This window comes from Aythya marila (genome assembly GCF_965140915.1).
Source record: "Aythya marila genome assembly, chromosome: 26".
Classification (NCBI taxonomy): Eukaryota; Metazoa; Chordata; class Aves; order Anseriformes; family Anatidae; genus Aythya; species Aythya marila.
Window position 1 is genome coordinate 2,292,043 of NC_139067.1, and position 17,683 is coordinate 2,309,725.

At 46.7% G+C, this 17,683-nt stretch overlaps 1 protein-coding gene across 2 annotated transcripts; it reads right to left on the reverse strand.

Annotated features, from left to right (window-relative positions):
• Positions 1–1,409: 1,409 nt before the first annotated feature.
• Positions 1,410–12,416, reverse strand: STC1 (stanniocalcin 1). Of its 2 annotated transcripts, XM_082779691.1 has the most exons (5): positions 12,083–12,416; positions 9,675–9,817; positions 8,467–8,678; positions 4,922–5,139; positions 1,410–3,390 (listed from the first exon to the last, which is right to left on the reverse strand). In XM_082779691.1, exons 1-5 carry the CDS (start codon positions 12,198–12,200, stop codon positions 3,317–3,319), a joined length of 765 nt encoding a protein of 254 aa, XP_082635817.1. In that variant the 5' UTR covers positions 12,201–12,416; the 3' UTR covers positions 1,410–3,316. The 2 variants fall into 2 exon arrangements, with proteins under 2 accessions (XP_082635817.1, XP_082635818.1); XM_082779692.1 differs by having other exon boundaries at positions 1,410–5,139.
• Positions 12,417–17,683: the final 5,267 nt, after the last annotated feature.

Sequence of the window (17,683 nt, forward strand, 5' to 3'; positions counted from 1 at the left end):
CGGACAGAATTTCTTGTATAGTTTTCGCAGAAAAGTCCAGATTTCCAAGGGAAAATTCCAGATTTCCAAGGGAAAATTCCAGATTTCCATACATTGGGGTGAAGTGCCCTGTGCCTGCAAATTCCTCAAATTCTCCAAGAACAATTTCATTTTACAGATGTGGTTTGCAAACGAGGCAGCCATACAGACCAAAATTTATGAACACTTCATGGGAATAATGCACTGTATTGACAGTAATTATTTATAGTGGTTATTAATGACAAAATAGCTGTGAACCTCAGCTCTTAAAAGTGTGGCATCTGTACTGCTTCCAAGGCTCTCTCTTTGCAAGAGCAGAAATGTCAACTGGCTTTGTTTCTAGCAATGTATAATTCACTGTTTATCCCTAATTTTGGGGGCAGTTTCTTTGGGTTCTTTGCAGCTTTGACTCCTAGAGTGGGTGGGTTTGTTACTTAGCAGCTGGTGATTTACGGCTAGGTGAATAGATGGATGTGATCAGAAAATGATTTGGGGATTTTTACTAATGGCAAACAAGTGGAAAATTCAGATGGTGTCACCCATTTCGAAGCCCCCTGGAAATTTTCAGGACCAAATGGTGCTTGTATATGGACTGGAACCCTATTTGTGTGCCTTTGGTAAGCCCAGTCGATGTGACACTCCGTTATGGATGTGATGCTGACATTTCTTAGCAATCCTTTTTTTTGCTTTTGACATTTTCATTTGGGGAAAGGAGTTTATGAGAAACCCAGCTGAAGCGGCAGCACAGCCAAGTGCTTCAGAGGATGGAGTAATTGTTCTTTCCACCTTTTCCTGAGCAATTAACTCCTGCTGGACTAATGAAGCTCACCTGGAGTCAGAAACAGGGGTGCTTTCCAGACCTGTACCAATGAAGCAGATGTGGGGTGGTTTGTCCCCACCTGCAATTAACAGCAGTGAAGAGGAGCTCGAGGAAGCTCCAGCCCCCCAGCATCTCATTAAGTAAGTGGTGTGTTGGCTCATCACACTAAATTTTGAGCCCCAAGAGCTGGTTGTACCCAGCCTTTCTTTGCAGAGAAGCAGTTCCAGTTTTTGTAGGTTACTGTGACTTATTATAAGCTTAGCTTTTGACTGGAAAGAGGTTTTGAAAAAAAGAAAATTGAAAGTAATTTCTAAGTTGCTGGACAAAACAAGGAAGAAGAACAGATTTAATTATTTATTTTTTAATCCAGCTGTATTGCTAATACTTAGTCCTTGGTTCTCTTGATCAAGTCTGACTCTAACATGATGGGGAAAATGGTTTTCTTTCTTTCCTGAGGTGCTCAAGCTATGATGCTCAGTTGGAGGTGGGTGCAAAGACGTGTTTGTTGGATAGTACCAGGATCAGTGGTCCCGGTAAGGCTCAAAGAAAGAGTCGGACACTGAAAACCCTTAAATTTGACATTTTATTTCATTGCAGAAGAAAATCCAACATAGGCCTCATTATGTTATGCATCTTTAATTATAAAAATAAGCAAAGAAAATAACTTGCATCTTTCTCATTACTATGATATGTTTCAAATAACCTTTATATGAACACACTGAGCTTTAAAAATGTAATTTAAACAATAAATAATGACATATACCAGATATGCTCACCGTTTATTCCAGTACTCAGCAAAAACAAAACAAAACAAAACAAAACAAACAACTCTCTCCCCCTTCTAAGTATCTTTAAATTATAAATACATAATGCAAATTTATAATGGCACAAAACATCTAAAGTGCAAACAAATCACAATGAGAATCATGCAAACATTTCTAGAGAAGCCCCTCCCCGCCCCCGAGAGAAATCATTTCTGCAGTGAACGCAAGATTAAAAAAATAAAGCATTAGAGATTAAATAAAGTGTGAAATAGCTGGACTTAATATTGAGAATGATTCCCCATCTCCAGGGGGATCTCTCCCCTAATTCGAGGCATCCTTCCCAGGTGATGGGAAGCGCCTCCCCCACCTCCACGTCCCCCTTCCACTGCTAAGGGAGAGCTTTAAATGACCAGCTTAGGCTAGAAGGCAAAAGTTCAGCAAGGTGAACCCCAGACCCTTTGATTTTATGGCTCTGTGCTTGCAGCTCCCTTCCTAATTTAGCCTAGGGACCAAAGGGATGCCTTAAGCAGCTCAAAAATCTCGTGGGCTCTCCAACACCGGGCATCTGGGGAGTCCCCAGGAGCTGCACCAGTGCAGGGAGGCAATAATTTGGTTTGCACAGAGGACTTTTACCTGTGCTAGCAGAGCGAATTGAACCGGGGAGTCATTTTCTGTCATCTTCCTACCCATGCTAAGGGGAAAACAAGCTTAAATTCCGACAGAAAAAATAAAATAAAATATGAGAACTCAAAAAGTTAGGGCCTAGCTTTTCTCCCCAGCCTCAACTCAACTTTGTAAAGCTTCTGTGGGTTTTCACAGCAGTGATGCACAGAGCAATGGGGAAGCCACGTGCTAATAGGAGCACCTCTGTGGGAAGTCGGGGCTCCTACAAGTCCTCGGTGTGCCCTGCTGGTGCGAGCCCATGGGGACGTGTGGCACCCAAAATGGGAGCTGCTTTGCACAGCCCAGAGCCATCCAGGCGGCTGCTTGGGCGCTCAAGTCACATAAAGACCTTTTTGTAACCATCTTCCCAAATAGCCAAATGCACGTGATGCACAACACCCAGCAGATTGCCAAAATTTGTAACCCCCTCTCCCACGGGCGCCACGCAAGGCGCGATGCTGCAGGGCGCAGAGCAGCACGTGCACGGCTCTGGGGTCGGTTCCCAAGCAAAAATCCAACCTTTAGGGTCAGGATATTCAAGGGGCCTTGGGTTTTCACCTTGCAAAACTTTACCGCATTGGATTCTACATACCTGACTGTGATTTAAGAGCGAGCAATATTGCATCTTGTTTGCCCTGGACTGCACGATTCAGAGTATTCAAAAACGAAACAAAACAAAAAAAAAACCCCAACCCTCTACCGTCAGCAACATTTTTTGCTGCTTACAATTTTCTGACAGCACTTTTGGGCTACATTTAATGAAGACAGCAATATCAGAAATGCTGCCACTGCATCTGGTTTCAATATATTAGCAGCAAGTTATTGTTTAAAGGCTTTGTGGTTTAAAAAAAAAAAAAAAAAAAAGAAGTTATATTGCTTTAGATTTTGAAAAGAAAAATAGATACCTCCTTTATTAGCTCTCTAACTAGTTGAGCAAGAGTCATCCACTCCGCAGACGGACTCTAGCGGGATAGATTTGGAGCGTGGAACTGGCCTTGTTGATCTCGTGCCACAATGTGGCTTTTTTTTGGCTCGCCGAAGCCCGGCCAGGCTACTGTGCAGAGAGCGGCGTTTGGGGGAGGCCCCCAGCTACTGCTGCGGGACCGGCGGTCCTGTTCGCAGAGGCTGCAGAAGAGATGGATGGGAGGAAAGGCAGAGCCGAGAGCCTTAATGCGTGTGTCCTCTTAAAGGCAGGCACATTGTTTTACTGCTGAAGCTTAAGGGAATTTAAGGATTTTTTTTCCCCTGCCTTTCCCCACAAGTCCCCTTCCTAAGGGATGTTTTCCCCCGTGGCAGCTCTGAGATCCCAAAGCAGCATCATCAGCCACCTGCTTCCCCAAGCAGCTCTCCGGCAGCGCTCATGCCCTGGGTACAGCTACGGTCTCACAGCAGGACTGGCCAGTCTGAACTCATTTATTTTATTTCCATTTTGCTTTTTTTTTTTTTTTCATTTCACCTAAGAAGAGAGGTTTGTTCCTGGCCAAGTCTTAATTGTTTCTGTTCTAATCTTTGTCTCTCTTCCATTATAAAAAGGCCACAGAGTAGAAAGTGAACTCTTGAATATGACAGAGATACTGTTTCCAGGAAAGAAAAATAGCTAACTTACAAAACTAAGTTTATGCAATAAAGTTATTATATTCTGCTCCTTTAAAGCAGACTCTCATGGAATTTATGTACAGTACATGACAGATTTTAAAACTATTTATACCACAGTTAGAGCAAGACCTTTAATACTCTTGTCTTAAGACAGGGTTTGTTTTTGTTAGATTTCTTTTAAAGCTTTAGATAGTTAAATACAGTACATAGATGTTAGCTTTTAAATACAATGCAAGATTATGTAACCTTCTGACTAGCTTTAACCATAGACTGGCACCACTTTTAATCATTTCCGTAGTACAAAATGTTCCTTTCCTGATTTGCTGTGTGTTGGGGGGGGGGGGGGGCGTTTTAGCTCATTTTGCACTGAGGTGCCAGGTCCTGGTAACGAGGATCACCCACAGCTAGCGAGTTTGGTTAATCAACAGGTTAACAGAGCTGGATTGGAAGGATTAGGACTGCATGACACTAAGAGACCAGGAATATGACATTCATATTCGTCCATGGCCAGCACAGATTCATAACACGAATTCCACTGACATCTTTAGGATGTGCAATAGTTGTTAGTGCATCTATTGTCGCCTACCAGCTTCCTACAAGCGAGAATCAGCTATTCTCCTTGGTGCCAAAGCTTCAGACTTCAACGGTGTTAGCGCTACAGTACATTTAGAGATCGGCGTCTGAAGGCCTGACTACTCTATGGTGCTATTTAAGACTAAGATCATTTTGGATATCTTTTTTTTTTTTTTTTTTTTTTGTGGGGGAAAGAAAAGAGATGGAGACGTTTTGACGGCGGGAAAGCTGAGACACTGAACACAGACCCATGCAAAAGTTTGTTCGAGAGGAATAGAAAATATCCATGACTAAATCTAAAACCAGTTCCTAGTTGTTATTAAAACTAGCTACAGTACACTTGGTTTTGGGGTGCATTAACTCCTCTAGAAGAGAGACTTCAGCTTTGGTAGTGCTTAGCATCCCTTACACACCCGCGCGCGCTCCCCGCGGCGTTACGCGCTTTCGGCAGAGCTGCGCTTCGCGTGGGCCGGGCTGGACCCCTCACCTCGGAGGTTCCTGAAGTAGAGTTTTAGCTTCTGCGGCTCGGTGATGCGTCTCCGGGCGAAGTCCGTGCGCGGGTGGCCCTGGGCGCAGTGGTCTGTCTGCAGCAGGTGGAAGAGGCTTGCCATGTTGGGCCCGATCTTCTCCATCAAGCTGTCCTTGATGGTGCTGACTGTCTCCTCGTCGCACTCCAGCAAGCTCCTCACCAGCTTGTTGTAATACCTGCGTGAGAGTTGGTGTCTGTTACCCAAAGGCAGCTCCCAGCACGACCAAAGAAATAAGGTAAGAGCTGATCCGAAGCCAGGCGAACAGCCCGAGCAATAAAACTACGAGTTCCAAATTTTAAAATAATTTTAAATCCTACAGCCATAGGATTTAAAGTTCAAATTTAAAGTCCTAGAATCATAAAATCATCTAGGTTCGTGTGATCTTGGAGATCTTTTCCAACCCTAATGATGATATGACTTTAAGTTCAACCATCAGCCTGACCTACTGAATCCCATCCCTAAAGCATGTCCCTTAGTGCCACAAAACCTGTTTTAAATTAATTTGACAGTGTTCAACGTGTGTATTCTCACTGCATCTAACAAATGCCCTGTTCCAGAGATGTGCCCATGAGGTATGGAAGGAATACAACCGGCCACACTTCTAACACAGGGATCCTAAATGAGAGCTGCTCCAGCTCTGCAAGCTAAAGCTATAAAGCTACAATGCCAAGCTGTGTTGGTGTAACACCAGTGGATTGGGAAATAGAAGAGAGCGAGGAGCTAAGTTGATGTAACTGGCTTATGTGTGCGTTTTACCTTGCTAAGACCCGTGTTTCTAGATCTTTAGGAAGAAAAATAACCACATCTTTCCAACAGATAGTGCCCATCATCAGACAGGGTGCCAAACTAAGCAAAGCACTGGTGGGGGCCAGGAGGACCCTTGCCATAAATGAATCCATCCCTGTGCTTTCCAGGACCCCTGAGGAGCTCTGGCTTCGTCTCCTGCCCTTCCTCTCCCTTCCCCTCCTGTAGCAAAGGGCTGGAGGAGGGAAAAGCAGGCTCAGAAAGATGTGTGTGCTCCCTGGGGACAAATCATTAGGACAGACAACTGTCCCTTCCAGCAAGCTGACCGTGCCTGAAACCATCAGCGAGCACATTATGCTCTCCCCTGTTCCTTGCCTGTTGCTGTAGTTTTGCCTTCCAGCAGCCTTGAGTGCCGGCTCTTTGCTCCAGAAAGGAGCCAGGAAATCATGCTGATCTTTTTCCTCAGCCCTGCTTGAGCCTCCGCAGGGCCAAGGCAGGACCTGCCCTGCCCCACGTGCACGGAGCTCACCATACAAGCGAACATCTCCCTAAGGAGAGAAAGTTGGGAAAAGAGGGGGGCCGTCCCATATTTGCCAGGCTACTTCTGCCTGAAAGGACAACAGGGAGCTTATTTTAAGCCTTTAAGGTCACCCTGACATTTTTCCACCGGAGCAGAGAAGAGAATAACCTGCAGGAGGAGGAGGGGAAGGAAGAGGGAAATGAGACTTCGCATTCAAACTCCTTTCCTACCTCGCAGCTCCGGCCTTTGGAGCAGTCAGGGGAGGTCAGGTGAGGTTAAAAGTTTCTGCTGCACTCGAAGTACAAAAGGACCAGGCTTTGGCACACGGGAGCACGGCAGCGTTAAGGTCAGAGGCACGCACAGATGGTGAATACATCTGTGCAAACCACGCTCCCAGTTTAAACCAGTCCCAGGCTGGTAGGACACAAGGAAAAGATCCCCTCCACCGTCCTCCGTGCACCTCCTTTGGAAAACAGAGCCTGGTGCCTTTCATAGCTTCAACCTCACAGCTCGATAACGCCTTGCAGTAGCCAGACTGAGAGCAAAGGCAGCGAGGCTTTCCTCTGCTCCTGCCATGAGATTAAATCACAGGAAGATGCTATGACCTTTAACTACTTCCCCTCGGTGTCCCAGGCCAAGTGGCACATTCTTATTCTGTGGCTATGTTGGGACAGGGGCTGGGAAAGCAGGATGCTTTAGGAGACCTTAATGTAAACTATTAGCTGGGAAATCCTGCTGCTTTTGTTACTCAACATGTCATAATATCCTTTGGCTTCAAGGCGGGTTGGCGGCTGTGGGGGAGGAGTTCCCTGTGCCTCGGGAGAGAGCGGCTCTGGCTCGGGCTCGATCCTCCGGAGAGGAACGTCCCGAACACGTGCGACATCGCCGCAGCTCCCGCTGCGCCCTCCTGGCTCCGCTGTCCAAACACGTTCGCCCCAACGCCCCTGCAGCCCTGCCAAGGGCTGGTTCATCCCATGCCGTGAACCCCAGCTGCTCTTTCAGCCTGGAAATACCCAGCAATCCTCTCCCAGCATCGCTCGGGGGCAGAAGGGAAAGACAGCGGGAGAAGTAACCACATTTGACCTCCTGACTTGATGGAGAGTTCAGTTACATACTAATTCCCTCCTCGTCTACAGGATTTGCCTTCCTCCAAGTATAATTTTCTGGATATAATAGTCTACAAGAGAGTTTTTGTAATGAAATTATGCTGGTCGGAGATGCAGCATCTCTATACCACTGGCCTTCCTGGGGTAGGATAGGTCTGTAGGATTAAGATGCTTTCCATTAGGTCCAACAGCCACCCCAGAGGAGCTCCAGCCTTCACCGCAGCCAGCCAACATGTTAAATTGCAGCTCGGTCTGTTTGCACTCAGATTCTAGAGCATATTTACTCAATGTGTTCAAAAAGATCCCTTTTATCCCAATCACAAGACTCAGCACTGATTGTTCCAGGATTTAGAAGAAGAAATCCCTGTCCTTGCAGCGTGACTGCGCAGACTGCAGCAGCTCCCTGAAGCCTCTCTCTGTCCCTTGTCCTTGGAGGATGGGGACAGGGCAGTTCTGTGCTCAGATAAAACACCAGGGAGCAGCGTGACGTGCCCATTTCTGCAGGCAGCCTTTGCTATCAAGAAGGAACAGGGGTGAAAACAACCCTGAAAGAGGCCATGAAGAACACTAAACTATCCCTATAAATATGATCTACTGGATCATGGCAGAATAAGGTTATAGAGGAGCCCATCCACTGGTTCCTTTTCAGCCTTTCTAATTCTCTGTATTACCTCAATAATTCTGAGGGCAAGGGCTCACTCATTTGCCATAAACCCCAAGAAGATGGCCCCAATCTGAAGAAGAGAACGAAGCTGCAGTAGGTTGAGAAGCTCCTAAGTGGTCAATATGGCAATATAATCAAACTGGCTTGGTATTTAAAAGCTCTGTTTACCATTACGCTGCATTCAAACTCAAAGAACTAACATTTCAACCATCTCCAGGCTTTGAAGTGATGTATGTCCAGTTAATTTTACGATTCTCCCCTGGAGATGTTTATAAGTGTATTTACCAAAAAGAGAATCAGAAGAATGCTGGTAAAACTTAACAAGGATTTGAAAAGGCAGAAAGAATTACTTAGGCTAAGCTGTATTAGGACCTGTAAGAAGTTAGTCAACTCGGTTCCTCTCGTTTCCTTCCCTGTGCTTCACATTTGTGCATTTGATGCGTTTCAGCTGAGGAAAGCTCCACGTACCGGTTTGAGAACTGATTTGGAAGCTGGACAACCTCCGTGATTGCTTCAGGATTTCGTTTTGCGATGCCGCACATGTCCAGTTTGCTGTAGCACTCCTCTTGCACTTCGGAGATCATTCTTTGGAACGTGGAGCACCTCCGGATGGCGAGGAACACCTTGGACGTGACCCCATTTGCGATGCATTTCAAGCTTTCTTTCACAAAAGCTTTTCCCTGGAAACAGGAGAGAAACCTTAAACTGCAACAAATTTCATAGAAAGGGATGTAATAACAGGTAACTCCGCTGTGGCTGGCTGCTATTAATTACCCTTGCTGCAATTACAGACCTCCTGGAGGTCCCTTACGGAGCACGGTGGGGAATTGGACCCTAAATGCAGCAGCTTCAGTTGGGATGCATGAGGTCCACTGAGAACAGCCAGCTCTTGTTCCCAAAAGATTTAAGCACAGGAAGCCTTTGTGTGAGCAGCCCTAGGAGGGCCAGCACCAGAGATGGGCCAATCCTGCCCTCTGCGAGGTGGCTGGACCACTTGCTGCATACCAGGGGTTTAACACATCTGGCTCGCCAGAGCTTAAGATGCCCTAAGAGCTTTAAAGTTTGTCTTTGGGATCAAGCATGCAGGGAATAAGGTGTCTGCACATTTGGGGAAGAAAGTACGAAGGAAAAGGGCCTTTTGGCAGAGCCGCAGTCCGCTGATATTATCCTATTTACCCTGCTGTGAGTGCCTGCAGCTCCAGAGAGGCTGATCTGGCCGCACATTCCCAGGCCCAAAGACTTCCAATTCAAATCCCAGCCCTGTGCCAGGTCACACAGTCAGAAGACTTACTTTGTTAGAAGAACGTTTATATTTCCTCCTGAAGAGGAAACTTAGCTCTCCGCCCCACAGAACGCTCCCTGCCAAGTCCTCACACATAGCATCCAGTATGTGGAAAATGTAGTGCAGAAAATAGCCCTGAAGGATGCGTTTGTGGCCAAAACCCAAAATCGTGGCTCAGAGGAGTGGCCAGGCAGCAGGAAGGGCTGTAAGAAAGGAAGGGTTAAGCCTGCACTGAGCCCAGCTCTGTGAGGACAGAGAAATTAAGGCGTCCATTCAGCAAAGCCTTTACGCACGTGCTTTGGTGCCGCAGGACTTGTAAAAGCACTTTGCTGAACCGGGGCACGGCAAGGGAGCTCTAACGATTATTCCCGTTCCCTTTATACTCGCGCCGTACCTGAGTGTCAAATTTAGCAGCACTGTACAGGAAGGACTTGCAGATGTCGTACATGCCATCCGTGTCGCACGTGGAGTTCTCCAGGCAGGCGAAGGCGCCGCAGCCCACCTGGAGGGCACTGTTCAGGCAGCGAACCACCTCGGCTGCAGAGAGAGGCACAGGCACAAGGTTACGCATGGATCGCTCCCCGACGCCTGGCTGATGAAGCCTTTCTCCATCAGAAAGCCAAGTCATGCTTAGCAGTAGCCCTACTGCTCCTCGGGGCTGGAGGGAGAGGGATCGAAGAGCAAAAGGCATGGCCAAGGTGAGCTAAGAACCTAAATCATGCACCAGCACATCAGTGGGAAATCGAGGAATGGAAAATGCAGCTACCAACACCTTCCATCAGCTACGTAGACTAAAAGAAACGTGATGCCTGATAGTCTTTGGCTAGATGGAGACTTAGAGGTCCATCCTAACCTAATCCTGACCGTGTGCATCTACAGCTCCTCTAGAGAAGGCAGAAGCAGTGAGGATGGACCCATGAGGAATAATGGGCAGCGAGGTTGTCCCTGAGGTCTCAGAAAGGAGGTGAGGGTAGCTCGGCAGCATCTGGCTCCTAAACCACATTTGGAAATGAGACTGAAGTGATGGTGGTTACCAGTAAGCTAGCATGACATTGGGTCTTGCAGCATGGAAGCGCTGCTTTCACTAGCATTGGAAATATTTGCGGTGTTCCAAAAAGCGTAAAGCGTCTAGGAATAAGATCTTAGTTTGAGTGTTAATTGTCAGTACTGCAAAGGACCTGAACAAGGAATTTGGTGCTAAATACCAGCGTGGTACCCAGCAATTTGCAAGCATAGCCAAGAAAGGTCAAAAAATTCCCAAAGAGAAGGGATATTTGGGCAGAGAAAGTTAAGGTAATGGAGATGACCATGCATAATTAACACCTTTGAGGCAGTCATTGGTCTGAACAGGAGGGTATCCATGTCATCCCATCTCTTTTCGTGCAGATAGTGTGCATTTTAACAATGAATCAGCAGTATTGCCACACAGTTGCCCTGAAGTTAGTAGGGATTAACCTTTTTTGGTAAGCCGAACATCTGTCCCCTTATGTGTCTGTGCAAGGCATATTCATTACTTTTGCAGCTCATGTTACGAGACATTCTTTAGGAAGAAATGCTAACCCGGTGTCTCCCATCAAGATCCTAGGTGTAGGAAAAGTGAGGATTTGCATTCAGTGGAAGAGAGCACACCTTATTAAGAACTAAGTTGTAGCCTAAAGACAGATCTCATAACTAGGATCTTTCCGGAGAAGAAAATTTAAAAAAAAATCACCCAATTAACCCCTCCTTGTGCTCCGCTCTTCCTTACATGCCTAAAGGGAGAAATATTTGGTAAGATCATCCTCTCCCCAGTTCACAACCTCACCGTCACACAAGCCATTCCCATAATTATGTTTCCACAGGTTCAAATTATAACTTTGCTTTCAGCAGACTTAGTATGCATTAAGCTTTTATTGTTTTAGGCACAGTGCAATAGTGAGACCCTATGTTTCTATAGCAACCAAATACAAAAGGAAATTGAGCAAACACCCTAGTATAATGCTGCAGAGCCTTGCAGATCTAAAATAAGACATCTGTTAATGAGCTCCAAATTAGAGACCTAATATCTTTTCAGTATACTAGAAGACAGATTTTTAATTCCCATTGTTCAAGACAATGTGTGCAACTTATCTGAGCATCTATAGTGCACAAAGTAGAGACATCCAGTGCTGACTTGCCAGCAATTTTTTTATCTATTGTAAGAGCAAGTTTGCTAAATGTCACAAACGTATTTTTATGGTACCATCTAACTGATAGCAATCAGTTTTTGAAAATAAATGCTAGCAGTGGACAGTTTCTAGGTTACTGCATTCTTCAAAGTCGCGTATCTCTCTCCCCTTCTTTGAATAGGCAGATGTTTGGCAGAACAATGGTTCAGTCAAATTTCCACGGATTTTATCAACTTCCTAAAAAGCAAGGAATTTAACACCAAAGTATAATTGCCATGGGAGAAGAGAGAGATACATGCAAGCAGGAGGGGGGAAAAAGTACATGGAACTCATTTAGGAGATGGGGGAGGAGGAGGGAGAATGGATTACATCCTGCAAGCAGATCACACACCGGTTCCTTGACCCAGCTCCTGAAAGAAGAAGCTTTCTTCTCTGGCTATGCACCAATATCCTCCTGAACCAGTCCCTGAAATTAATACTTGCTCCTACCAGGCATTAAGTTTATAAGAGAAAAAAAAGAAAGAAAAAAAAAAAAAGGAAGAAAAAAAAAAGGAGGAGGGAGGGGGGAGGAAAAAGGAAAAATGAGCAGCAGAGATATCTGAGACAGTTGAACACATCGGGGCTGAGGCTCAAAGCCCTCTTTGCCGGCTGTTACCTGAGTTCTGGGCTGCAACCCTGGGTTTCCTGGGGCTCACAGAGTCATTCTGCTCAGCTTCGTAGGATGCGGACGCACTGATCACCAGCAGCAGCAGCAAACCAGACTTTAGGAGCATTCTCTGACAAGTTTCCGCTAAGTGTGGTTTTTTGGCTTTTCTTTTTTTTTTTTTTGGTCTATGTGTGTGTGTGTGTGTGTGTGCGTGCGTGCGCGTCTCCTCTTCCACTTCGGCTTGAGCAAAGACGTGGAGCTGGATGTGCTGCCAAGGAGAGCGAGAGGAGTACGCCCGCTTGGGGACCACCGCCCGCTCTGCTTGGCCCCTCTGGCTCCTGCTCGCTGGGGACCAGGAGCAGCGCCGAGGGCTTTTATAGCTTTTATAGCCGCCCTTATCGGTCCCCCGCGGGCTGCCGAGCCAATCGCGAGGCGCTGGGCAGAGCCAATGGCAGACTGGACTCATTCAAGCCCCAGAAAACTGCAACTTCACAGGAAGAATATTTTCCAGCCAATTAAAAGTACCTGCCAAACAACAATCGCCCAAAAGTTAATCGTCGGCGAGGCGGTGGGAAAGGGAAAGAGGAGGGGGGGGGGGGAACTTCCTACGGTTAATTGAGCTCAAGGAAATGACAGGGCAGTCCTAAATCTTTCCCCCTCCCAAAATGATAATAATAATAATAATAATAAAAAAAAATCACCTGCCCTTTTAAGAAAGGATATTTTCCCATCTGGTTAGCGGTGATCCCAGGGTTACGGCTGCTTGGCAGGGGTTTTTCCAGGCGGTGCATCCAATGGGGGCTCGCTGCAGCCTCGCTGCCCCGCACCTGAGCGCAGCCCCCAAAGGACATCCCCGCCTGCGTGCCGGCAGCAGGCATCACCCAGCGCCTGCCAGAGCGTGTGCTCGGCCCCAAACCCGCACACATACACACTGCTCCTCACGTAGGCACATGCAAATACCCCAAACCCTTCTTCCTCGCGCGCAGCATTCCTCGCCTTCCCCTCTCTTGCACAATTATGGTAATAAAATCACGCGTTCGTACCTCCGACCTCAGCACAGGCTTGCTCTTACTGCTCCGGAGTGAAGCTCGAGGAAGAATTTTTAGGTGTTTGGTGGTTTTCCTCTCCCCCCCTCCAGCTCAATTCTGTTTTTTTTAGATTTCATAACGGGAGGAGGCACCCTAATGCCTGATTTAGTCCTCATTTTAATAGGCACATAATGAGGATTAACACACTACAGAACTGATTATCCTGTATAGCAGAGACAATTTAAGGCTCTGAGTATTTAAGGGATGAAAGTATAAGCAGTGGTATTAAGGCTTAGAGCTGAAATGAAATTGGGAAGGTGCACGGAGAAAGAAGATTTACAGACAAAAAAAAAAAGTTACAAATTCCTGCAGCTTAGGATAAGTCAAGGGATTTAGGCATCAAATATTACTGATCGGGGATGAGATGGCTTCTTCTGCATCTTGAGTGTGCTTGTTTCTCACTCAGCCATCCCCACGATCTTTTCTGTTGGAGAAAAAAAGACTCTCATCTCCGTGGTGCCAGGCAAGGAAACACAGCCCGAGCAGATTCATAAATACATCCGTGGACACAAGTTGTGTTCGGCTCGGATGAGCCGATTCTACAAATCTGCATTAAGTGGAAGCGCAAAAAAACCCTCATCTCGTGGGCATTCATTCAGCTTTATGGGTGGCTAATTTTAAAAGTCAATAAGGAAGCAATTTAAAGAAAAACAGAAGTAGCCTCTTCCTTAGCAGGGCTCCAGAAGCAGTGCCCGCTGCTTTACCTCGTTCCTGTCCTTTTTTTTGCCTAGGTTTGACAGCTCTGACCGTGACAACGGGACTGCTCTGGTTTCTTGCCCCATCCCTGGGCTGGGATTTCTTCTGAGAGGGAGCTGACAGCTCGGTTTGGGCTGTGCAGCCCTGTCCGTGTTGGCATATTTGGTGTCAGCTTCAATTGGAATAGGAGCAGGAGCGAGGTTGTACTCCTGCCTTGGGGTCAAAATAACAGCTGTGCCAGATGTTCCAAGAACACTCAAAAAGCACTGAAACAGAAGGGTTTCGGGTTTCGTCTCAGTTTTGTGACACTGAGCCAATTTAATTAAATAAAAAAAAAAAAAAAAAGGAAGAAAAAAAAAAAAAACAGCCCTGCAAAAGCACTGTGGTTTCTCTACTTAATAGGACCAGTCCAGTTTGCAAGTGAGAATAATCCCATAGGGTTTGATTCTGATTAAATCAAAAGCAACTCTGGCATTGACTTCAATGGGGGATGAATCACCGTTCTATCTAAGTCCTGTTTGGAGTGGAAGCATTGCATTTTCCACAAAATTGAATTTCAAACTCAAAGCCCAAATCCTCCACCCCTTCCCCCCCAAGGTGAACATTCCTACTTGTCTTTCTGAATGCTTCAATCTGAACTGAAATCGTTTGCAAAACAAAACAGGTTGTCCTGGCCCTCTGAGCACGTATACATCCTGATCTGAGTCCAAGTGCAAGGAAAAATTAGAAGGTAGCAAGTAGTTCCTATAGATACCAAAATCCTTCCAGCACATTTGCTGTTCTTCCTCCTAGCATTAATCCAGGGCTGATTGACTCTATTAGGGCCATGCATGGTAGCTGGAGTGTTTGTACCTGCTGTAGGGTTTTTTTAAGCAACCAGTTCTGATTGTGAACTGCAATAAAAGAAGATTAACTGTAAGATGAGGCTCAGGTCGGTAATGGGAACAGGCACTACCACACAGTGTGATACACTGGCTCAGGACACGTGCAAACATTACAGTATCAGAAAAAGCGTTATCAAGTCTCCACAAAGCCCCCGGGAAGGCAGCACCTTTATTACTGCTTTCAGAAATTTGGAAAATGAATTTGAGAGCAGAGAACCCACACGGAGCTGCTGTCAAATTTGGCGGCGGACTTGTACCAGCACATTTACAGGCGAGGTATTTGTGTCCTTTTGTACCGGAGTGTATTTGCATTAGCTATTTTGTATATTGAAGGCAACAAGTACTGAAAAATCCCCCTGTAACTCCCATTCTGCTCTCACCGTGTGATGACAGAGGGGCTTGGCTTCTCTCTTGCACTCAGGCTTTTAAGGGAAGAAGAAACAACCAGCCCAGGAGTCCTAAAACTCCTCAAATATTGATGGTTTTCTTACTCCAGGGTCACATCTCCAGGACTCTTGCTAGAAGGTCTAGGGGCACAAGAAGAATACCCACTATGGAATAAGATGTTCCCTAAAAATCTTCATTCCTCCTGTTCTCAGTTAAGAGCTGGCCTGGACCCGTGAGATATCACCAGGAGAGAAAAAAAGCCCCCAGATAAATAAAATAAAATAAAATAAAATAAAATAAAATAAAATAAAATAAAATAAAATAAAATAAAATAAAAGCAGGTCCTACTATTCATTGCTAAAGGTTCAGCATAACCTGCTGGAGGGATTTTCTCCTTAGCCTCCTTGTCAGGTTAAATGCTGCCCTGAAGTAGAAGGGTTTCTGTCCCAAACCTTTGTTTTCCGGCTGATACATGTAAAGGGAAAAAAAAAAAAAAAAAAAAAGACTAAAAGAAAAAAAGGCACTGCTAGCCCTGAGTGAACCAGCCTCTTCTCGCTGTTTCCATTCAAGGGCTCCTATTAAACTGAACAGCACACACCATTGTGCCTCTGCAAGCCTATTCCCAAGGTGTTAAGATTTTCGCCCAACCTCGTGAAGAAATAGAGGGGGGAGAGAGGAGGAAGTGAAGCAGGGAAATAAAGGAGGGGAACCCAAAGTCAATAACCCTCCCTCTCTGCGCTCAGCTGCTCCCTGCCTGGAAGCTGCTGGCAGGGCAGGGCCCCCCCTGTTTGCCATTGTGTAACTCAACCCCTGTCCCCCCGCCCTGTCCCCGGCACGGGACCCCCTCCATCCGCTGCGCTCCGGAGGGACGTGAGCGACGGCGTCACCTCGGGTGTTAGCCACGCTCCGCCGCGTCGTCCCCGCACGTCTGCTCCTCCCCGGCAAAGGCTTGCCGACACTTTGGCACACACGTACGCAGCCACCCCACCCTTTCCTCGTGGCTCGCTGCAGCTGGCTCGGCCGAGGAGCACCAGGGCTGGATGCAGGGAGCCGCAATTTGGAGCTTCGTGCGGAGACGAGACCGCGGCCGGCACGGGGCAGAGCGCCGAACCGCATGGGATGTACCGAGCGCCTTCCGAGGATGAAACCCGTGCCGTCTCGAGGCCTTGACGGCTCGCCAGCCACCCGTGCACATCCCGCTGGACCAGCTCCTCAGCAGGTGCACATTAGTATAACCGCCGAATTCAATATTCGCCATTATTCCGATGCGTCACCACACGCTGTCTGGATGCGATATTCCCCGGCGTGGGGTTATAAACCAGGAGTAGCTTCAATTACACTGACAGTATAAAAGCAAAGCAAGGGAGAGGCTAAGCAGAACCTTTTAATTTGCTTAGCCCAAATGAATAACCCCGGCTGCACCGGAGTAAGTGATGTCAGAACTTGTTCCAAGAGGCAGGATCCAATTTGAGTTACCTGGGTGTCTGCCCCAACAAAGCCACTTGGAGCCGTCTCCAGGCTTTGGCCTTCGCTCCACAAACCTGGCAATGAGAAGAACAAAAAAAAAACCAACAAAAAACCTTGCTCAAAATTTTCCTATTAAACAAAGGGATTTAATACCTCCGGTTTATATGCAAAAAGTCAGGATAGGCTTAATTGTGTCGTGACCGCTGTTTGTTTAAGGTGCGATTGTTTAATGCCCAACACAAGGCTGCAGCTATTGTCTTCTGCTGCCTTCGAGTTAATTGCAGACATAAATGAGACCAAGTTAAAGGTCTTCTCATGTTACTGCACTACATGATTTATTCACTTTGCACAATTTGATTTTTTTTTTTTTTTAATAAAAGCATTAAGTATTTTAGTGTATTTCTGCTAGGCTTGTTCCGTATCTTGTAAATGCAACGCATGACGAAAAGCGATTATTAATAATAACCCGGCATTACTTGTAATCCCGTGCTCTAAATCCTGACTGCCTGCTTCAATGGGATTTTGATTAAGCCCAAATGTGCATCACGTACCGGAGACATAAAGAACTTTCAGCACTCAATTTGTGGTGCCTTGCCCCGGTCTTCTCGGTGAAAAAAACCCCTCTGTGGAAGGTAAAACCAGCCCTTTGAAGGCTTTGCTGTGGCAGGCTGACAGCTTTACTCCGCTCTAACCAACCACCGATTATCACCGGCTTGGACTGGATTTGTACCTGGAACTCAGAGCCAGGGTTATTTTAATCCTCCCAGCCAGCAGGTAGATGTGCTAGTCCCGGTCCAAGCCCTAAAGCTACCCAAGAGGAGTTACAGAAGTGGGACGTGGCCCACGGAGGCGAGGAAGTTGCATTTACACGTGGCGATACGCTTTGGCAGGTTACCCCACCTCATGCAGATGAGTAATGGGGTTTGGAGGATGCAAATGGAGACGGAGAGCCAGGTTTTGCACACAGCAGCAGAGCTGCTCACCTCAAGTCAGAGCAACCAGAGCTCAAGAGATGCTGGCACAGTGGAAGGGAGGGGGGAAAACCCCAAATTTTGGACTGGTCGGACACCCATCACGTCTACTTCCCC

What these genes read in the sequence shown, in the direction of transcription:
- STC1 (XM_082779691.1), bottom strand. Translation starts at nt 12,200, where the DNA reads ATGCTCCTAAAGTCTGGTTTGCTGCTGCTGCTGGTGATCAGTGCGTCC. An exon ending in GGTTGCAGCCCAGAACTCAG is followed by an intron (nt 9,818 to 12,082) that starts GTAACAGCCGGC and finishes CTCTCTCTGCAG; the next exon opens with CCGAGGTGGTTCGCTGCCTG. An exon ending in CTACTTCAGGAACCTCCGAG is followed by an intron (nt 3,391 to 4,921) that starts GTGAGGGGTCCA and finishes TCTCTTCTGCAG; the next exon opens with CCTCTGCGAACAGGACCGCC.